At 38.8% G+C, this 18,816-nt stretch overlaps 1 protein-coding gene across 1 annotated transcript; it reads left to right on the forward strand.

Moving 5' to 3' along the window:
* The first annotated feature begins 907 nt into the window (after positions 1–907).
* impg1b (interphotoreceptor matrix proteoglycan 1b) lies at positions 908–18,434 on the forward strand. Its single transcript, XM_026305227.1, has 18 exons — positions 908–1,113; positions 4,389–4,604; positions 5,661–5,827; positions 5,936–5,964; positions 6,103–6,137; positions 6,255–6,301; positions 6,420–6,569; positions 7,356–7,414; positions 7,677–7,876; positions 7,969–8,361; positions 9,643–10,250; positions 10,655–10,744; positions 14,890–15,109; positions 15,584–15,794; positions 16,307–16,492; positions 16,585–16,768; positions 17,299–17,382; positions 17,893–18,434. Exons 1-18 carry the CDS (start codon positions 1,047–1,049, stop codon positions 17,974–17,976), a joined length of 3,030 nt encoding a protein of 1,009 aa, XP_026161012.1. The 5' UTR covers positions 908–1,046; the 3' UTR covers positions 17,977–18,434.
* The last annotated feature ends 382 nt before the right edge of the window (positions 18,435–18,816 follow it).

Genomic DNA, 18,816 nt, shown 5'->3' on the forward strand with positions numbered 1-18,816 from the left:
CAAACCTGCTTTGTTTCTCTGTAAAGCAGCGCGTATGGCAATTTCAAAGTAGCTTTGCATGTGTCAAGAGAAGAAATCTTATTTACAGTGCAACTGGACCAACTGAGCAACAGAAATTTGAGGAAATGCTGTTGGATTCGTTTGCCCTTTTGCTGACATGTACAATACACATTAAAGACAGGTTGCATGAGCAGCAGTGATCACACAGGAGAAAGGAAAGGCCATGGTTAGATGTAAACAGCTGTTAACAGAAGAGAGGCCTGAACTTGGCTGTGAAACCAGTGTAAGAATGAGGCGCATTGTTTGGCTGGTAGCTGGGTGTATGGTACAGAACAAAGCTGAAATCCTGATCTCACTTGGCATCTAGAATCACTACCTTAGAGGCAAGGATTTACTGTGGGTGCCCAGGGATCTAAACTCAGAGAGGATAGAGGAAGCATTAGCAGTCAGGGTGGACAAAAAAGCTGGGTGTCAGTGGTCAACTTGGGGCAACTATGGAGAGTAGTTGTTTTGGCTGGTTGACAGATCCCCAAGTTTGTTCAGATGACAGATGAGGGTCCAGAAGGTGGCTAACAGGATGAAGCCAGGCAGCCACGTGGCCCTGCAAGGATTACAAGCAGCAAGAAGAAGATAAAGAGATTAGACTCAAAACGGAGCCTGCTTTTTTAACCTCGTCACTGTTGTCATACTGACAGGAGAGAAGGAAACTCCTGAGCCAAAATTCCATCTATTCCCCATCTTTCCTTCCTCTGCCTCTCCTCCCTCCCTCTCTCCCTTTGGTCATCCATCAATGCAGCCACCTCAATTGTATAACGGAATCCAACAGCATCCAGAAACCAAGTGGTGCTGAGGAGCTGAGCTGGAGAGAGGAGTGAACTGGGCTCCCTCCTTTGGTGTGCGTCGAAGAGCTTGACAGCACAGATGAGAAGATTTGTGCACATTCTACTAAAGGACCTGAGATAAGCAGTTTCTGGATTATTGTGGTTTGCAACAGTCTCCTTACAAATGCCAACTTCAGGCTTGAACACCACCTAAATTCACCCATCATGCTTTTAAAGTCAGGACTATTCTGTACTTTGTGTGTTTTTACCCTCCAGGCAATTCAAGTCAAAGGTAAGAATCCTGTTGGCCTGTTAATTTTTAAGACTATATTATGACTGGAGAAAGAGATGCTGTTTGTTTCTTACACAGCATATTTTAGTAGTTGTGTGCATGGGTGCTGGACAGCACTCTTTATGAGCAAGGCTGCAACAATCTAAGATGCCTTAAATAAAGTGCTAAGCCATTAATCGATTTCCATGCCCCATTTTTCACACCTACCTCAAGAAGGGCTTTGGAAAATTAAGAATGGTCACTGCACATTTTCACAGTTGATGAGAAATTGCCCTTTGGTATAGAGATCTTTCTCTGGGTTTTCTATTGATGAGGGTCTACTACATGGCAGGAGACTTAAAGAGGTGACAATCTGCATTGACGGTGATGTGTTTGTCCAGTTAAATGTCTGATTATAATGTCTGAAGAACTCCAGAAACGTTAACTCATGCTCATTCAGATCTTTGCTTGTCACTTTTAAGGTCATGAATATTCCCTGTGAACAAAACAGGCTGAGACATATAGATGTTCACTTATAAAGATAGCATTATTTCACCAGTGATAACATTTGCGTCCACATTGGTTGTCTTGTTCACTGTGATGTGCCCGGGTGAGCTCATTATCCTGAAGGAAACAAAAGCCATTCTGTTCCCTGTGTCGCAGGACACTAATCTTTTCTGGCTTGTAATTGTGCTGTGAGGCCTTTTAGTGGCTGCACGGGGCATTATGGCCTGCTCCAGCACTCCCTTCTCTCGCTCAGCCCCTCGTGTCTGTTCATGTGTGAGTCAGGCTTAAAGCTTCCCCAAAAACCAAATTTAAATGTTGTTTTGGTGTCGTGACTGCTAACAAAAACACATATAATGTGCCCAAATTTCAGGCCATATTCTGACCTGCTGGAGTGTTTGGAAGTGGTTTGTTGAAGGCATGAGAGTGAATGGTTTCTGCCTAACAGTCAATAAAGAGGGAAGTATTTGCTCAGGAAGCTACAGGCTGCAGTGCCCACACATTTTTTGCATGTTCTTGGTGTTTAGCCAAATTGGATTTGAGGAAAACAGTATTGTTCATTGTAGAGGTTATTTTTTGTTACAAAGATTAAAGCATTTTTTTGGTTTTTCAATAGCATTTTGCTAAGCAATGCATCAATAAATCCCTCTGTTCTGAAACTAACCTTTCGTAAACCTTTGCTTGTTACCATAAACTTTTACTTTATCATCACTTTACCATAAATCTGACCAGAATGTCACAATACTAAAAAATCAAAATATCTTTAAAAAAATTATTTATAATTGAATTAAACTTCCATGCAAGTTCAGTAATGTTTGAAAAATGAATGTATTTTCTGGCTTATGTGTTTCATTGCATGAGCTTGTATGAAGATTTATGTTGTGTCTATACACTGGAGTTGCTAATACACAACGTTGCCACTCTCCAGACTGTTCCCAGATTATGCTTTTGTTTGTGGTCCACACAGCATTTGTGCAGCATGCTGAATATCAGTCACACACAGCTCTTTTCTGGATGATTTCTCAGGAAACACAGCATCATCTCCAGCTAAAACCTCTATATTGGATTTCTATCTAAGATAGAAACATCTGATGTGGCCAAATTTCAGGTCAAATCACTAATTTGATCTTTTTATCTTTCTGTAACCTTTGTGCTATTTCTTAATCCAGAGGAAGCAGTTTATTTGGGTCCAGTGACCTCCAGTCTGTGTTTTGGGGCTCACAAATCCTGGCTTATTGTCTTAAGTAGTTCTTTGAGGTTTGCCACCTGGCATCACAATGAGTGCCTTTGTTCTAAAATAGTTTTTTTTTTTTTTTTCCCCTCAATGAGGTGGCAGTATTAGGGAGTGTAGTCTGGTACACTGGCTTATGTAATGGTGCAGAATTGCCTACCTGTAATGCTTCACTAGGTTGACTGGACTTGTTTTCTTTACTAAGGTGATCAGAAAATTTGGGCAAGATCTCATGTGTGCAGAATCTGAGTCATACTGTGTTTTGCTTGAATGTACTGAGTTTTCTAAAATCAGATGGATTACTTTACCTGCATGCACTTCCTTTTTCAGCTGTAATACACATTTATGAATTCCTGCACATACACACCTGGGTCCTGACCAGTACAAATTCATCTTCATCATCACTGTTGGCTGCTGAGCAGCTTCAGTGATGCATTGTGTGTCATGTTGCCCAAGGGCATCTCAGCAACTGTTCCTTAGGGAGAAGATTTTTTTTTTTCCTCATTCTCTTTCTCTACAAATACTGTATGTGCACTTTCCCAGGACTCAAAATGACTGCCTTTCAGTCACAAAGCAGCACCTCTAGATGCTGGCTGTTTTTACACTACAGTGAACTTAAAAAGCTGAAATATATTATTGCACCTTAAAGAGATACAAAAAGCACACACATTTCATTATATTTTATAATGCCAAGATAGACTCTCAGGGGGCCTGTGGGTATAGTAAACTTCTCATTGCAAAGCCAGATGCTGTTTATAGGCAGGGACGAGCAGCAGTTAACTTACATTAAGGGGACTGGATAGATGCCATGAGGTAACCTGTTGGATTAAGTGTCGGTCAGATTAATAAAGTGTTAGCTTCCTGAGTTGTGGATACACAATACGAGACCTGTAAAGATGCAGCCTACTCTTTTTTTTCACGCCATGGACAATGCAAAGTTAGCCTGGCCAGCCAGACCCAATCCTTTCTCAGTGAAAGAGAGTCTGCAGGAGTCTGCAGTCCCTGCCCTAGGGAGTCTTTTCCTCCAGCTTCAAATGAGCCGGGCCAGTCACTGCTGTTTTTCTGCAATGGAGGAGGCTTTATGTGTGACTTGTTCCTAATGTTTCTCAATGCCAGTCCCAGGTCGTCAGATCTTTCTATAACTGGCTTTTGCCGTTTACTCCATTCAGAAATATGTACAGAACTGATGATAACACGGTGTGTTCTCATGTTTTTACAACAAAAACGGCAGCAGGCGTTCACTGGCGTCTCCACACTATGGCATGCCTTACACTGGTCTCACTGTCGCTTTGCTTGCATCATACCGTTTGTTTCTCTGATTGGTTTATTCTGTGTCCATTGGTCCACCCCCTGGAAATTGATCTCAACCAAAGAGATTCCAGACTAATTCTTTGTATAGAATAGAAATAGTGTTAGTCTGGCTGGCCAGGCTAATGCAAACTATAATGTTTGTTAAAAAAGGCAAAGCCAGCATTCAGGGCAAAACAGGTTAATTTTTGGTATTAGAGCAAATTATTACATTTCCTCCTGAATGTCTAATTTTACTTGACTGCTCTTGCAGACTATCATGATTCCGGTTTTTCTGGGCTCAGGGATGTGAAGTATCGACACTTTCTAGAAGCATCCAGACCAGTCAAACACACCACCAATGCCAAAGCAGAGCAGGACAGACGTCGGACGAAGAGGTCAGGGCTTTTCACCACAGGGGTCAAAGTGTGTCCCCAGGAGACAATTAAAGCGGTCATAGGGAGCCATCGGGCCTATTACAAACTCAGAGGTAAAAGGAGACATCTACTGTTAGACCTGATGGGTGATTATACTGTAAATACTTTTTTTTTTTTAATGCTGCACTTTGGGCCTTGGCACGACCAGACATCTTGCAATGTAGCAAATAATCCTTTCCCACAACACTTTGTAAAATGAAAATAAAGCACATAGAAATGCCTTTGCAGTTGGATATAGAATTCCTTGCTTTTTTGTTTCTGCATTGGAACTTCTATTGGATTACAAAAAATTAAAATTTTTCTTGATTATGATAAATCCTACCCCGTGACCCTGGCTTTCAGGAAAAAGCGGGTATAGAAGATGGATGGATGGATGGATGATAAATCCTATATAGGTTTTCAGTATTTGTTTTTACTGTTGAGGGTCTGTTGGCAATGACTTTTTGCTGAATGATACACTAAAACTGTGTAATAATACTGACTTCAGGGATTCACAAAGAGAGCTAAGGTTATATGCAAATGTCTTTTGTCTAAGAGAGATGGATTGTGGATAATTTAAGTGGATAAGATTGCAACCTTGGCTGGTACAATTGGTTGGTAGTGCAAATTGTTCCACAACAGCTGCTGTGTCCTGTGATTTTATGAGGCAGATTAATTTGTTCTATTGGAGGCAATCGCATCTCTGCAGAAATGAATTTGTCAGAGAATTCATTTTCCACAGGCTTTAAGATATTGGACAATCCTTGTTTCCCCCACAGAAGCAGATAAAATACACTGTAGCTTCCATGGGATCTTTGTGCTCATGATTTTAATAGTCAGAAAAATGTCATGGATATGCAGCAACATTTAAATATGCAGTTGACATTTACAGGCATTACCCCCATCTTGTGCCAGTTATGTCATGTTCAAAATGTTTTTTTTGCTTTTTGTGACATTATGGCACAATACCTTCAATTATTAGATGCTATATGTTGTATTTTCCCTCTTGTTTCTCCTTGTTGCCCATACATGAAATACCATGTATGTCTATTTATTTTTCAATGTCTATTTATACTTGTAATGTTTTCTGGAAAATGTCAAAAGAAGGCATTCATGTGATATCTCTTCAGTTTGTCAGGAAGCTGTCTGGGAAGCATTTCGGATTTTCTTGGACAGGGTCCCAAACTCCGAGGAGTACAGAGCCTGGGTTTACACCTGCCAACGTGAAAACCTCTGCATGGACGACCTGGCACAGAACTTCAGCAGCTCTCAGGAGCACCTGGAGATGGTGGCCAGAGTGAGTGCAGTGACAAACAGTAGCTATCCAAAACAATCATACTGTATGGTTGTCGATCATCAGTGTAAACCTCTGATAGAGAGATGACACCTTGTTTCTTATGTCCAGAGAGTAGCTGAGCAGGCTGAAAGTGATGGGTATGTGCAAACCTTTTAAATTTTGTGGTAATTGTTTCCTGTAGAGTAAATATTAATTTTAAACACTAAAATTCATGACTAATGTGCAAGTTTAGTAGAGCAAATGTTTATAATTTCATGTATTTTCTTTTTCCCCAGGGTTGTTGCTGGAACCCAAGAGCCAGGAAAAGAATGTCAGTTGGACTGTAATGTATCAGTACTGTCAAATAGAAGCCATAAATTATCTTATGAAGCTGCTAAAATTTTTGTTATACTAGTATCATAACTGCTGAATTTCTGCTTTGTCTCAGGCACCTGGACTCCCCCTTTGATTGTGCTTCCAACTGAGGCAGATGTGGCAAGTTAACATATTTTTGAGTCTTATTTCACTGTATTCATTTGTTTATTCAACAGTCTAAACACACACAGTCATGTGACACTAGGAGTGATAACAATTTAGTTTGGCTGATTTCCAGATAAAAGAGGATCCCAACATGATAAAAGAGAACTATGAGGAGTACATTGTTGAGTTCAGCGTCACCATAATGGACCCGGCGTACAGTGAGCTGCTCAGTGACCCCGAAGCTCCATATTACAGCGACATAACACAAGAGCTTACAGACAAGGTGAGAGCCTAGTGTGAGGTTGCAGACTCAAAGAAAATGTTAATGTTTCTCTGAGCTGCCTGATTTACTTCCCTCCACACAAAGGAAGCTGTTTGGTAGATGTAAAATCTTGTAAAGAAATTCTATAAAAACACATCTGAATGTTTTTTTCTATTCCATTGACCAGTCACTAATGATTCCTGTCATTTCAGAGCTTCCTATTCCTTCCTTGCCCTGCAGTAGTCTTAACTTACACAACTGAAGGTGTTTTCTTCCTCCTGCCATCACCTGACTCCCACACCACCTTTTCCCAATCCTCTAAGCAACTCCCTGGCAGATTCACGCTTCGTTCCTCAGTCTGACTATTGTGTGTTTCGCCTTAATTGTGCTTTCCTGTTCCTGGTTTCTCTCAGCTTGTTATAATGTTGGCCTCTCTTACTTACCCCATTTTTTTGGATTAATCATCCTAACAACCATTCTATGTTTTATTTTGGATGCATCTTTAAATTTAATGTCTCTGTAATGAAAATATATTTCCAAAATATAAACTTTTCATGAAATGGGGAAATCAATGTTTTGTGACAATATATAGTTGTTTTAGATAATTGGTGACTTATTTGGTTTATTAGCCTAAATAATAGCAGAAATGATGGATTTATTGAACGTTTGATTTAAATCCAAAATCAACAAATATAAAGGCGCTGCACATCATTTTCACAAGCCCAATACGTCAAAACGGAGTGGCGATAAAATGCTCGTTTGTTTGATACCAGTTTCATTCTTACTGTCTTTGTTTTCCTTTTATAGATGCTGCATGTGTTTGAAAAAGTTCCAGGGTTTAAAGAGATTCGTATTCTGGGAGTTCGGTGAGTAGAATTAAATTTTATTAATTGTTTGAGAAACCATTTCTGCTTTGTAACAATGACTGAGTTTGACAAAACAACACAGTAAATAAGAAAAGTGATTCCAGTCATAAATTTCTCCTATTTTCCCCTTGAAGTGGCTTTAATTGAAGGGTTTTATTTCTCAGGCTAACAATAATCATCTTTTGTGATATGCCTCCGAAATCTATTACCAGTGAGATCTATTTGCTTTGAGGGTTTTTGGTCTGCTGGTTGTGTTGATCAGATCAGAGGATGTGTCTGTGCGCTACGCTGTAGTCTTTAATGGAGAAACAGAGCTCAATGACGATCCTGAGGGCCTCAATGAGCTGGACATGGACGCAGGTGAGGATGTAAATGCCCCTAAACTGAAGCACATCATCGTAAAGGCCTTAAAACAGGAGACATCCCTACCACTGGACATCCAGACCCTCAGCTTTGAGACTGGTAAGTATATCATGCTCAGATTTAACAGTATGCAGTAATGCGGTAGAGCTCAGAATAGATGCTGTGTAAATTCTTTAACTTTTCCATTTCAGTAACTACAGTTTATCCAGTCGCTGAGCTCGGAATAAACCCAATTGAGAGTGGAGAATCTGAGGACTACAAAACACTGAGCCCAACAGAGGACAGCACTCCCACTCACAGTTTCTTCCCCACAGTCGCAGTAATAAATTCTCTGGAAGTGTCCACAGTCCAACCTGAAACTCCTATGTTGGTGCCTTTCATCCCAAACCCTGATGAGACTGCTTTAACCGCACAGGTAGAGGAGGAGTCCACAGAGGATCCCGCCGAGGAAACCAGTGACATTATACCTGCAGACACAAAAGTGGACTCTACCACAGAGCAAGAAGATGAAGCAGAGTCAGTGGTGGAGGTGAAAACGCCAAGTAAAGATGACGAGAATGAACCTGAACACGATGTGACAGACAGTAAGGCACTTTCAGCTTAAATGTTGTTTTTAAAGTAGGATGTTGAAGTTCAATCAGATGAGAGAAATTTAATTCAGCTTTACTGATTAATCAAATATTAGACTTTGGCATGGAAACCATTTAGAGCAACTGAGAGAAAGCAGGGAGAACCTTAAAGTGCTAACAGCTTAATCCATATGTTGTGGCTATGAAACCCAAAGTACAGGAGCAGATGATTCCAGGACAAAATGAAGAAGAAATTTAAATCTTGCATGACTGGATGATATCAAAAAAGGGAGAGCTTTTAAAAAAAAATCCAAAAATAGCTGGTCAACTATTCATACTGATTGAAATTAAACTGAGCTTAAATTAATTGTAATAACACCTGATTACTCTGGTATTCATCCACACGTTCACACTTTATTCTGTGGCCTGTGTCTAAAGATTATATAACCATAGCCTCATTTTTCATTTTAACTTCAACCCTGAGAGTAATTTAAATATTTGTACATTTAATATTACACTATTAAATGACATATTAAAGTCTCACCACTGTGCAAATAGAGTGACCTATTTTTTTCTTCTTAAACTGACACTGTAAAGAACATTCATCTCTCCAAGGAAATGGAAATGACAGTACAATTAGATTTGATGGTTCAGCTTTGCACATGAAGATACTCCCTGATGAGGCAGCACATTATATTAAAGCCCATTATCGTCAGCAGCCTGCCTGGTGGTCAAGTCATTACAAAATCATGCTGTGCAACCAAACTTTGTTCAAACCTGCAAAACATTTTAAATGCTGGTGGAGTTTCCAAAGATGTCAAGCATGTACAGCTCATGAAGCTCAAGAAATGTGAATGAAATTTTGCAGACAAGTTTTAATTGATGAATACATGGAAGCTCTGATTTGAATATTTCACTCAGTGTGCACATGATACAGTGTTTTAACAAGCCTATTCAATATATCATACTGTCAGTGTAAATGAGGTTATTTAACAACTGTAAAGGCACTAACTCACTTTTTTCCTAGTGTTAGATGAGGAGGTTGATTTCTAGTTTCTGTTGGTGCACATGCTATAACTTTTTTGTGACAGCAGTTTGTCCATATGCTTCTCCTCAGCAGACTCACTGACCTCTGTTGGCCAACAAATTTTTAAATAAGCAATCAACTCACCAAAGCAGTGAGAGATACCCATCGGCAGAAACAGCATAACATGATGTAGGAGTGAGCATGTATATTTCTACAAAATAACTACTATTAGTCTAAAACGTCTTTCCTGGTGTGTTTAGCTATACAAGGACCTGAAGCAGCTGAGGAACATCCTGAGCTACAGGACGAGGACTTTCCCCGGACAACACAAGACTTCCAACCTGAAGAAGTGATCACTGATACACCTATTGAGGTTAACAGTGACTTAGTGGAGCCTACACACTTTTCTGTTACACAGATAAACCCAGTCTCCACATCATCACCTCATGACATTACCATCCAAGGAATTGCACCAGAAACAGATGTGGAGCCTTTGCCGGAAGTCCCTGAAGACGAAGATGAATCTAGTGGAGGGCACAGCGGAGCAACAACTGCTACAACAGATTTTCCTGCTGAGAACTCGGACATTCAAGATGATGTGGGACAAACCCAAAACAGGACGGAGGTGGAACTGACTGAGCCTCTGGAAGAAGAGAGTGGCAGTGGATTTCCTTCTGAGTCTGACGAACACCCATACGGATCCACAGCTGCGCCTGCCATGAGACAAGCCAACACCCCCCTGATTACAGCAGTGGAAAAGAGCAAAGAGTTAGTGGTTTTCTTTAGCTTGAGAGTCACTAACATGATGTTTTCTGATGACCTGTTCAACAAGAGCTCACCAGAATATAAATCACTGGAGAATACCTTTCTTGAGCTGGTAAGTACACAAGCTTTTGTGCTGGATATTATGCTTCTCCATGCTTCATTCTCATACTTACTTTTGTAGCTCAGGCAGAAGGAGTTTCTTTGCAATGTTTACTTTTTAGAAATCAGTTAAAGTAAAATTTTAACACGTGTAAGAACATTTTATTAGCCCCCAGTTGTGAGGATGCACTTTTTAAGCCTTATCCTCACAGTTGCTTTTTAATGTAAAAAACAAAAAGCAATGAATTATATTTTTGATGTGAAGTGTATATATATTTTTCATCAATAAATGTTATTTTTATAGATGTGTGATAAGGCTTTAACCAATCTCCAAGTTCTTGATCAAATCTGCCATATGCAAATACTTTAAATTCAGATGTTAAGAGAAAGCTGGTCAAACGATTCTGTTTTACTTAGACACAGCACTCTGGGTCCAGAAACTCGCCAAACCCTGGAGCTTCCAGTAAATCTGGGCCTGGGAGAGCAACGACTTTAGCCTCCATACCGGTATTTTTTTTTTTTTTTTTTTTTTTTTTTTGTTTTTTTTTTTCCATATTGGAACTACATGTCCCATGCCTCTGAGAGAGCATGATCTGACCTTTTCTCTAAGTAACTGTTCGCAAATGCAGTATCTAACATTCTTAAAGCACCTAACATTTCTAACATTTCTGAAATGCCCAGCTTTAGTTTTGAGCTTTGCTTTCACACTTACGTTAGACAACAGACTTTTCTGATGCAGCTGATTTTTGTTTCATATGTGACGAGGGTTCTCATATTGGTGAGATTATTTTTGTTTATTTGTTTTTTTAGCATTTTGCCTTAACCTTTTTTAAGTTGTGATCAAAATGTGAATTTTCCAGGGGCCACATTGTTCTGTTTGGTTCATATTACCTAAAATTTGTTTGCTAGAGTTATTTCCAAAGTTATGGGCTTAAAAAACCAAAAGGCTTCTGTTTTATGTGAATATTTAAATATGCTTATTTGCAGAGAGCTTATTTACTTTCTTATTAGAAAAAATAAGGAAATGTTCTCTGGTGTGATGGTGTCATCCTGCTCATCTGACTCTTGGCAAGAAAACAAATGGGTGTTTCCCAAAATGTTGGACTATTCCTTTGTAAAACCTAATTAAAATATCTTTTATCATTTCCTCCGAACTCTTTGGTGTGATAAACTCAAGAGGTGCACAATGTCGAAATTGCTTTCTCTCAGGAAGAAGCGTTTAGTAATTGTCTACTGTGGAACTCTGCTATAAATATCTATGTGGTGTTAGGTCAGTTTGTCATCAGCAACATCAAGAGTTTACTTTTGTACATGAGTCTCATGTCTGTCACAGATTTAACCTGTGTTTGTGCATGTCTGAAGCCTTAAAAAAATAAATAAATCAAGTGAGCACAGAATATTGTTGTAATAAGCTTACTAAACAAAATGGAAAGTCATGCAGGTTTTTATTTTACTACCACTATATTGTTTTGTACATGGTAGAGAACTAACTAGCCTGTGATAGTCTGAGTCATGAGACCTGGGTTTGCTTGAGTCATTGATTTGTGACTTGTGGTAAGAAGCTTAAGTAATTGTGGTCACTACCAACACCACACAGTGTGCTATTAATGGTTTCAATCTGCTTTGGCTGACATCAATCAGGTTTGTGTGGTCACCTGTGTGCATGTTGCAGCAGTATTACTGTATAGGTAACATGCTTTTATAGATATTTACTGCTACAGGGAAGTGGAATAAAATAGATCTCTGGTCAAGGTCATGTTGATTTGGAGCATTTATGTGTAAACTTATTGCACATATTTAAAACAATTGGTGAAATGTCTCCTACATTAGGCTCTTTCTGTAAATGAGTTTCATTAGCTGATCACAGAGAGGAAGAAGCATCTCTTGACATTGGTGTGTAGTTTCAAGGCTTACCCTGAGGTTGACAGGTGTATTTTTAGGCTCAGAGGTGCTCTGTGTTATGTAAAAGGCTTAGTCTAAAATGTAGGAGGTGCATCGATCCAAATTGGATTGTGTGTTTGCTGCAATGTCAAGGAGCTGAGGGAATGTGAGGTTCTGGGGCAGGTTGGCTTTTTCTTAGTCAAACCTTAAATGTTAAGAAAAGTAATGTATACTATTATGAAATTAGATGTTCCAAATGTTTTTGTATCTACTGTAGTAGTGTACAAAAGTGTGAAAAGTTGTAGGGTTGGTGATGCTATGATTTTGATTTCTTTTATTCTGAAAAAGAAATGACAGTTTTCCAACTTGGTAGTTTTTGTCTTGTGAAGATACAGTAATACAATATGAACTCCTGGGAAGGAAAGACACAAATTACAGACATAAATCCAAATTACAAAAATACATAGCAGTAATAATGAAATAGCACTCCATCTCCAATCTTTAATGGTTGCCAAAACTGTGGTTTCTGCAGTTCTCCTTATTAATTGATGCATTTAGCTTCCTGGCAAAATTAATGTGGTCAGAAGTTTGAAGTGGTGAGTATTTACATTTACTCTATTGTCAATATCCTCATAGGACCTCTTCCTTTAAATGGGCTGTTTTCTTACAGACAAATTTCAAACTGGTGCAAGCTGGTTTTAAATCATTGAGAAGTAGCAGCAACAGAATTGAAGAAATGGTTTATATACATCATATAGCCCATTTAAATGGACATGTATAATGTAAGGTCTTGTTGATTATTGGACCCCATTAATGATACTTTACTGTAGCTACTAAACTATAGCTTTCAGTTCCCCTGTTTTCCTTTGCCACACTCCTCCACATTACTCCTGTACCTACTGGTTTGTGAAGCAACCAATAAAATTGGACATGGAGCTTGTAATCACTTTATTTTCTACAGTGAATCAGGAACATTTCCACAGCATATTCCTTGGGACTCATTTTCTGACATCAGAGAAAGGGATTTTTTTTGTTTTGCAAAAAGAACCAGTAGATACATGTGTAACCTCAGAGAAGTGAATATCATGGAAACGAAATTTTGGTGTTGTTCCATGTCGTCTACGTTTCTTTACAAAAGTCTAGTGTATGTACAGGTGACAAATGAATCTACAGCAGCTCTGTTGTTCCTTAGTCCAGAGCACAGACTGCACTAAGGTTTGTTGTGAAAAGAACTTGGCTTTGACCTTGTGTGAAAGGCAACAGATCCACAGATCTGTATCTAATCTACAGTCGCCATGTATAACTTGACATTGTGCATTGAGACAAATGGATGACCGGATAGCAAGCGGAGTGCCCAGTGGAACTCCAGGCTGGCCCATTTGTTCATAGATGTTGGACACTCTTGTACTCTTCTCTCAGAGACTATTAGCTATAGGGACCTAGCCCACAGTAAACTGTCTGCCAGCGATAAGTGAAGTAACCCGATCAGTGCAGAGCTCCTTAAGGCCTCTTATCTCCCGCTCAACAGCCAGGCCAGGCAGAGCATCATAATCTCTCCCTCTCACACTGTGGTGGTTTGATGTTTGCCTCGTCTGTAGTGAACACGAAGTAGCTTGGAGGAGAGCAGCTCAGATCGATGAACACTGATGCAAGTCCATAGTCTTAATAGGCCGGTGTGTCAGTTCTCTGAGCTGCAGGTCTGAATCGGTGGGATTATTATTTTTAATGCAACAATGTGAGAAATTGTAAGATAGGAGTGATAGTGTGGCTGCATAGGTGCATTTTTCCTGCACAGCTGTTTTTTTTTTTTTTTTTATTTTTTACAAAAACTCTATTAATGGTCATTCTTTACTGTGCATGAAACCTAATACACTGAAGGTGTCATTTAAAGGTGCTGCTGTCTTTTCCATATCAAAGCAAGGTTTTTACATCTGTTGTTTAAGCCACAAAACATAAATATAGCATAAAATTTATACAATAATGAATATGCCTCTGAATAAGGCTGAATTTATACTATGCAGCTACCAAGGTTAACACTGAAAGGGCAGTAGGAGAGAGAATACAGACACTTTACCAACAATATAACATGTATGTGTTAGGATGAAAGTATGTTAAGATGTATTTTGGTCTTGTTTGTTGTCAGGTGTGTTTTATTTAGTGTCTGATCTTTTCATCAAGTCTTCTGCGACTCACTAGAACTAGCGTGTTCCATTATTATAGTAATTCCTATAAACCGAACTCTAATTTTGTTCTGATTACACAGTCAGTGCAGTGATAGCTAGATTTCATGCTTGCATCAAAATTTAATTATGAACTATTCATAGTATCAGCACTGTAAAATGTGACCTGAATAATTCAAAATCAGCTGTGACAATCAGCGTCACCCCTGTCACCATGGAAGTAAAACCAGAGGGTCAAATGTGCTCTGAACCCCAGATATTTACTGACACTTAACACCAACATGGATCTGAGTAATTTCATTAACCCTAATATCCAAGCAGAAATCTGGATCCTCCTAGGATCAAAAATGATTACATTTTTATCCTGTAAGATTAAATCAATCTTGGTTTTATAATTGCTTTTCAGAAACACTATTTTCCATGTTTCTGCTGCAAACAAGCACTTTTTTTTTTTTCAATGATCAGTAAGTGCACACAAAACTAATCTTTTTAAATGAGAAATTTCAGACCATCCTCTGGAAAATTAACATGGAACATTTGAATAAATGGGTTAATCAGAAATTCATTTACTTTCCCTCTCATTCCCCACAGCTTCTGCCATATCTACAGTCCAATTTGACTGGATTTAAGCAGCTGGAAATCCTCAACTTCAGGAATGGCAGCGTTGTTGTAAACAGCAGGATGAAACTGAACAAGCCAGTACCTTATAATGTCACAGAAGCTGTACACTGTGTGCTCGAAGACTTCTGTAGTGCTGCCTATAAAAGGCTTGACATTGAGATCGACAGTCGCTCCTTGGAAGTAGAGCCAGGTGAAATGTTTTTGCTAATGCATTCACTATTACCTAAAAAGACTCAATTTTTGTGAATTTGTTTTCTGTTCAATTTATCTAGAAAACCCTTAAAATTATGTAAAAAAAAAAAAAAAAAAAGTTCAGTTTTTGAAATACATGGCTCTGTTCTTGCAGTTACTTATGCTTATTCATGCTGCAAGGTCAGACTGCCAGTCCACTCTGCTGGCTTTTGCAACCTGCAGGCAAGGTCTGAATCTCATGCATCTTTTTGCTTGGAAGAGTTCACGATTGTTTGCGACCTGTTTAAATACACCTTGTTGAAAGCAGACACCTCCATTCACATCAATCAAATGCCCTTTAATTTCTCCTCTAAATCTGTGGACACACTTGGGCACAGTATTAATGTTAATGAGCTGTCACCTCTCTGGTCTACACCTCTCTTCCCCTCTGCTGCTCCTCTGTCTGTTTTCCCCTCTTATCTGTTGGTTTCAGCTGACCAAGCAGACCCCTGTAAGTTCCTGGCTTGCAATGAGTTTTCACGCTGCGTGGTAAACAGTTGGACCGATGAGGCGGAGTGTCGGTGTGATCCAGGTTACAGCACTGTGGATGGCCTGCCATGTCAGAGCACCTGCACTCTGCAGCCAAACTACTGCCTGAATGGAGGCCTTTGTGAAATAATCCCAGGGCATGGAGCCACCTGCAGGTACACACAAGCTGAGGAACAGTAAAAATAAACCTTTCGTGATGGTGCATTCAAGAACATTAAAGATGAGCTAACTTCTGAAAAAACTGCATTCTGTTTGTTTCTTGCAATTAATATTGCTGTTTGGCAGCTCTTGGTTTTTTTATTCTTTAATTCTTTAATCATTGCACCAATAAGAAGAAAACAGAAGTTATTCTGACTAATATACTTGCAAACGCAGGGTTTAACTCCTTTAACTACTGTCTTCAGTTTACTTATGGTTTAATGCTAAGGTCATCCAGTTATTTCGTATGAAAGTGGTTTTCTTTAAATTACAAAGCTTGTGAAAATAAATCCAGTAATTGAATTGGTTGGCAGATTTAATTATGTTTGTATGTATGAGGTAATTATTTTAATAATTACGGAAATGGTATCTTTCCAGAAATAAAAGGACATTTGGGGACATTTCTTATGAAAACAAGCAAAGTGAAACTGTCATTTTCTTCTCTGACCTTTTATCTCGTGTGTTTCAGATGCCCTGTAGGTAAATACTGGCACTACCATGGAGAGCACTGCAGCGAGCTGGTGTCTGTGCCGTTAGACCCTACAATAATTATAACCTGCCTCGTGGGAAGTCTCTGCTTTGTTTGTGCCATTATTGGCATTTTGATATTCTTTAACAAAAAATGCATAAAAACCAGAAAGGCTATAACTTTGGTGTAAGTATGAGACTCTTTACTGCATCTTTTTAAACATTCGTGGTGTGTTTCTTGTTTTAAAAGCATTTTCCATGTACTCCTTTACATTGTAGGCACACCCTTGCTCCCTATGCCTTTGACAATTCACTGAGGGTGAACCCAGTATTTGAGAATGATGACGGTGTCTTAACTCAAGTGTCCACATTACCATGTCCTTCAAGTTCTGCTTCTTCCCAGTCACAACAGTCTGAGCAGGAACATTTCGCCTCAATTGAAAATATACATCTGAGTATTGAGGTACACTGTGCTGTAGAGCACACGTGACTAAACAGACTAAACAGCTGACCTCAAACCTTCAAATACATTTCTTTCTTTCTTCATTTACTAATATGCTTTAACAAACTCTGCAGATAACTCCTGCTTTCTTTGTAGCAACGTTTTTGTTGCTCTCGTCCCACATGCTCTTCATCTGTGTTTTGTATTTATATTGAACTTGTATGTTAATTAAATGTTGATCAAGATCCTTGGGAAGTTTCTACGTTTACTCACAGGCCGTAATGCAGAGACGAACACAGCTGAGGCAGTTTAATGTACTGATAATCCCCAACTTTGAAGACACTCTAAGCCAAATGAAACAATATGTCTTTAACACTGTGTAGTAGCAGCAGCAGCAGTAGATTTAGTGCATGACCTGTAGTAGATGCTATTTCTGGCTTTCCTTCTGTGGGTATGGTGCTTGTTAATATACTTGGAAGTGCCTCTGGAACTAAAATGTATTAACAAGACACACCATAAATACTGCACCTGTCGACTCCCTGTCTTCACAGATCCCCCGACAACTCTACACAACAAGATCAGAAAAGTTAGTCTCAGAAATGGTGGACTTCCATCAGCGTATTCCACACAATGAGGTGAAGACTAAACCCTGATTTAAAGATGCCAAGAAACTGAATGTGATACTGAAACTAAGTCTTAAAACTGTAAACCTGGAGAAGATAGAGGGACATTGGATGTTAAATTAAATTGTGTTTTTTCACATGGTTTATCATCATTTTATCCTGTGGTCTATGACAGTTTTGCTAATGTTCAATGACATTTACATCAAATATTTTACAGCCATGTCTCGTGTGCAAAGGTAAAGAGTTTTTTGCATGCTGCTGATTTTTTTTTTTTTTTTTTCACAAACCAAATCCCATTTATAGCATTGTAATAATGTCATAGAAAACAAATGATAGAAAAATCTGAAATTCTAACCTTCAGATGATTTTCCAAATCATGCCATGAGACCATGACTTGTGTAGAACCATTTAAGTAAATATTTGATTTGATTTAAACAATGCAAAATAACCTGTAGACAGGTGTTCATATGTGTTGTGGTATTTATCCTTGAATGAGCTATTTCTCCCTTTTCTCTTTTCTAGACGTGGCGACCGCCAAATGAATACAGAACATGTTGTCTTTTAAGGGCATCAGATCACGATTGTTTTGAAGTAACAGTTCTTTGACGACACCTTGTTGGATTGAGAAGCAGCCAGAGCACAGTGACTCTGCACGAGGAAGCACAGGCCAGTGTTACTGTTAGACTGTATATGGGATGCAGGTACAGTAGAGCAGTGAGTGATTATTTGTTCATTGTGTTGAAAGTGTCATGTTAGAGAGCTATGAATATTCAGGTGGATTTAGGTTGGCTTAAAGTGGAACCTAATATTTATTTGTATCGAATGGTAGGAACATTTCCTGTATACCCTTGGCAAAGGTTGTTTTTCCCTCACAATGAGGTACTTATTTACAAACTGATACACATGGTGGTATCATAGGTTTAGACTGTAAACCTAAGACTGTTTATGCTAATGCTATTCTTAAATCTAGTTGTACCCCTAAAAGAGAATGAATGTACTGTATAAACTGTTGACATATTGTTTTTAAAAATATTGGCTGCTGTGCTCTATGTCCATCACTTTGACCTACTCACAAAAACATTTCTCAATCATTTGTCTTTGGAGATTTGGAATTTTTTTTTACTCATCTTACATTTAAAAGGAAAAAATAAAATGTTTTTTTTTTTTGCATTACATTTGACTTTCTTTCTTTCTGACTGACTTCAGGACTGAAGTCTAAAAAAGTTGAAAATTGCATACAGATTTCTAATTGGTATTTATTTACCCCAAGTATGGTTTAATCCAGTTGGTCCCTTATGATGACATAACTAGCCTTTGTTTAATTAAATCTACCCACAAACCTCACTATCTGCTATTTCTAAGATGTCAGATCGGTTTACAGAGCACTGACCACTAGGTTTACTAATTTTGTGAATTAACTTGCTCTTGTTTCTCATTTACACACAA

The sequence above is a fragment of the Mastacembelus armatus genome, chromosome 22 (genome assembly GCF_900324485.2).
Source record: "Mastacembelus armatus chromosome 22, fMasArm1.2, whole genome shotgun sequence".
Lineage (NCBI taxonomy): Eukaryota > Metazoa > Chordata > Actinopteri > Synbranchiformes > Mastacembelidae > Mastacembelus > Mastacembelus armatus.

Coding starts and splice junctions, on each gene's coding strand:
- impg1b (XM_026305227.1), top strand. CDS start 1,047: ATGCTTTTAAAGTCAGGACTATTCTGTACTTTGTGTGTTTTTACCCTC. Junction 8,362..9,642: donor TGAACACGATGTGACAGACA/GTAAGGCACTTT, acceptor TAGCTATACAAG/GACCTGAAGCAGCTGAGGAA. Junction 16,493..16,584: donor AGAAAGGCTATAACTTTGGT/GTAAGTATGAGA, acceptor TTTACATTGTAG/GCACACCCTTGCTCCCTATG.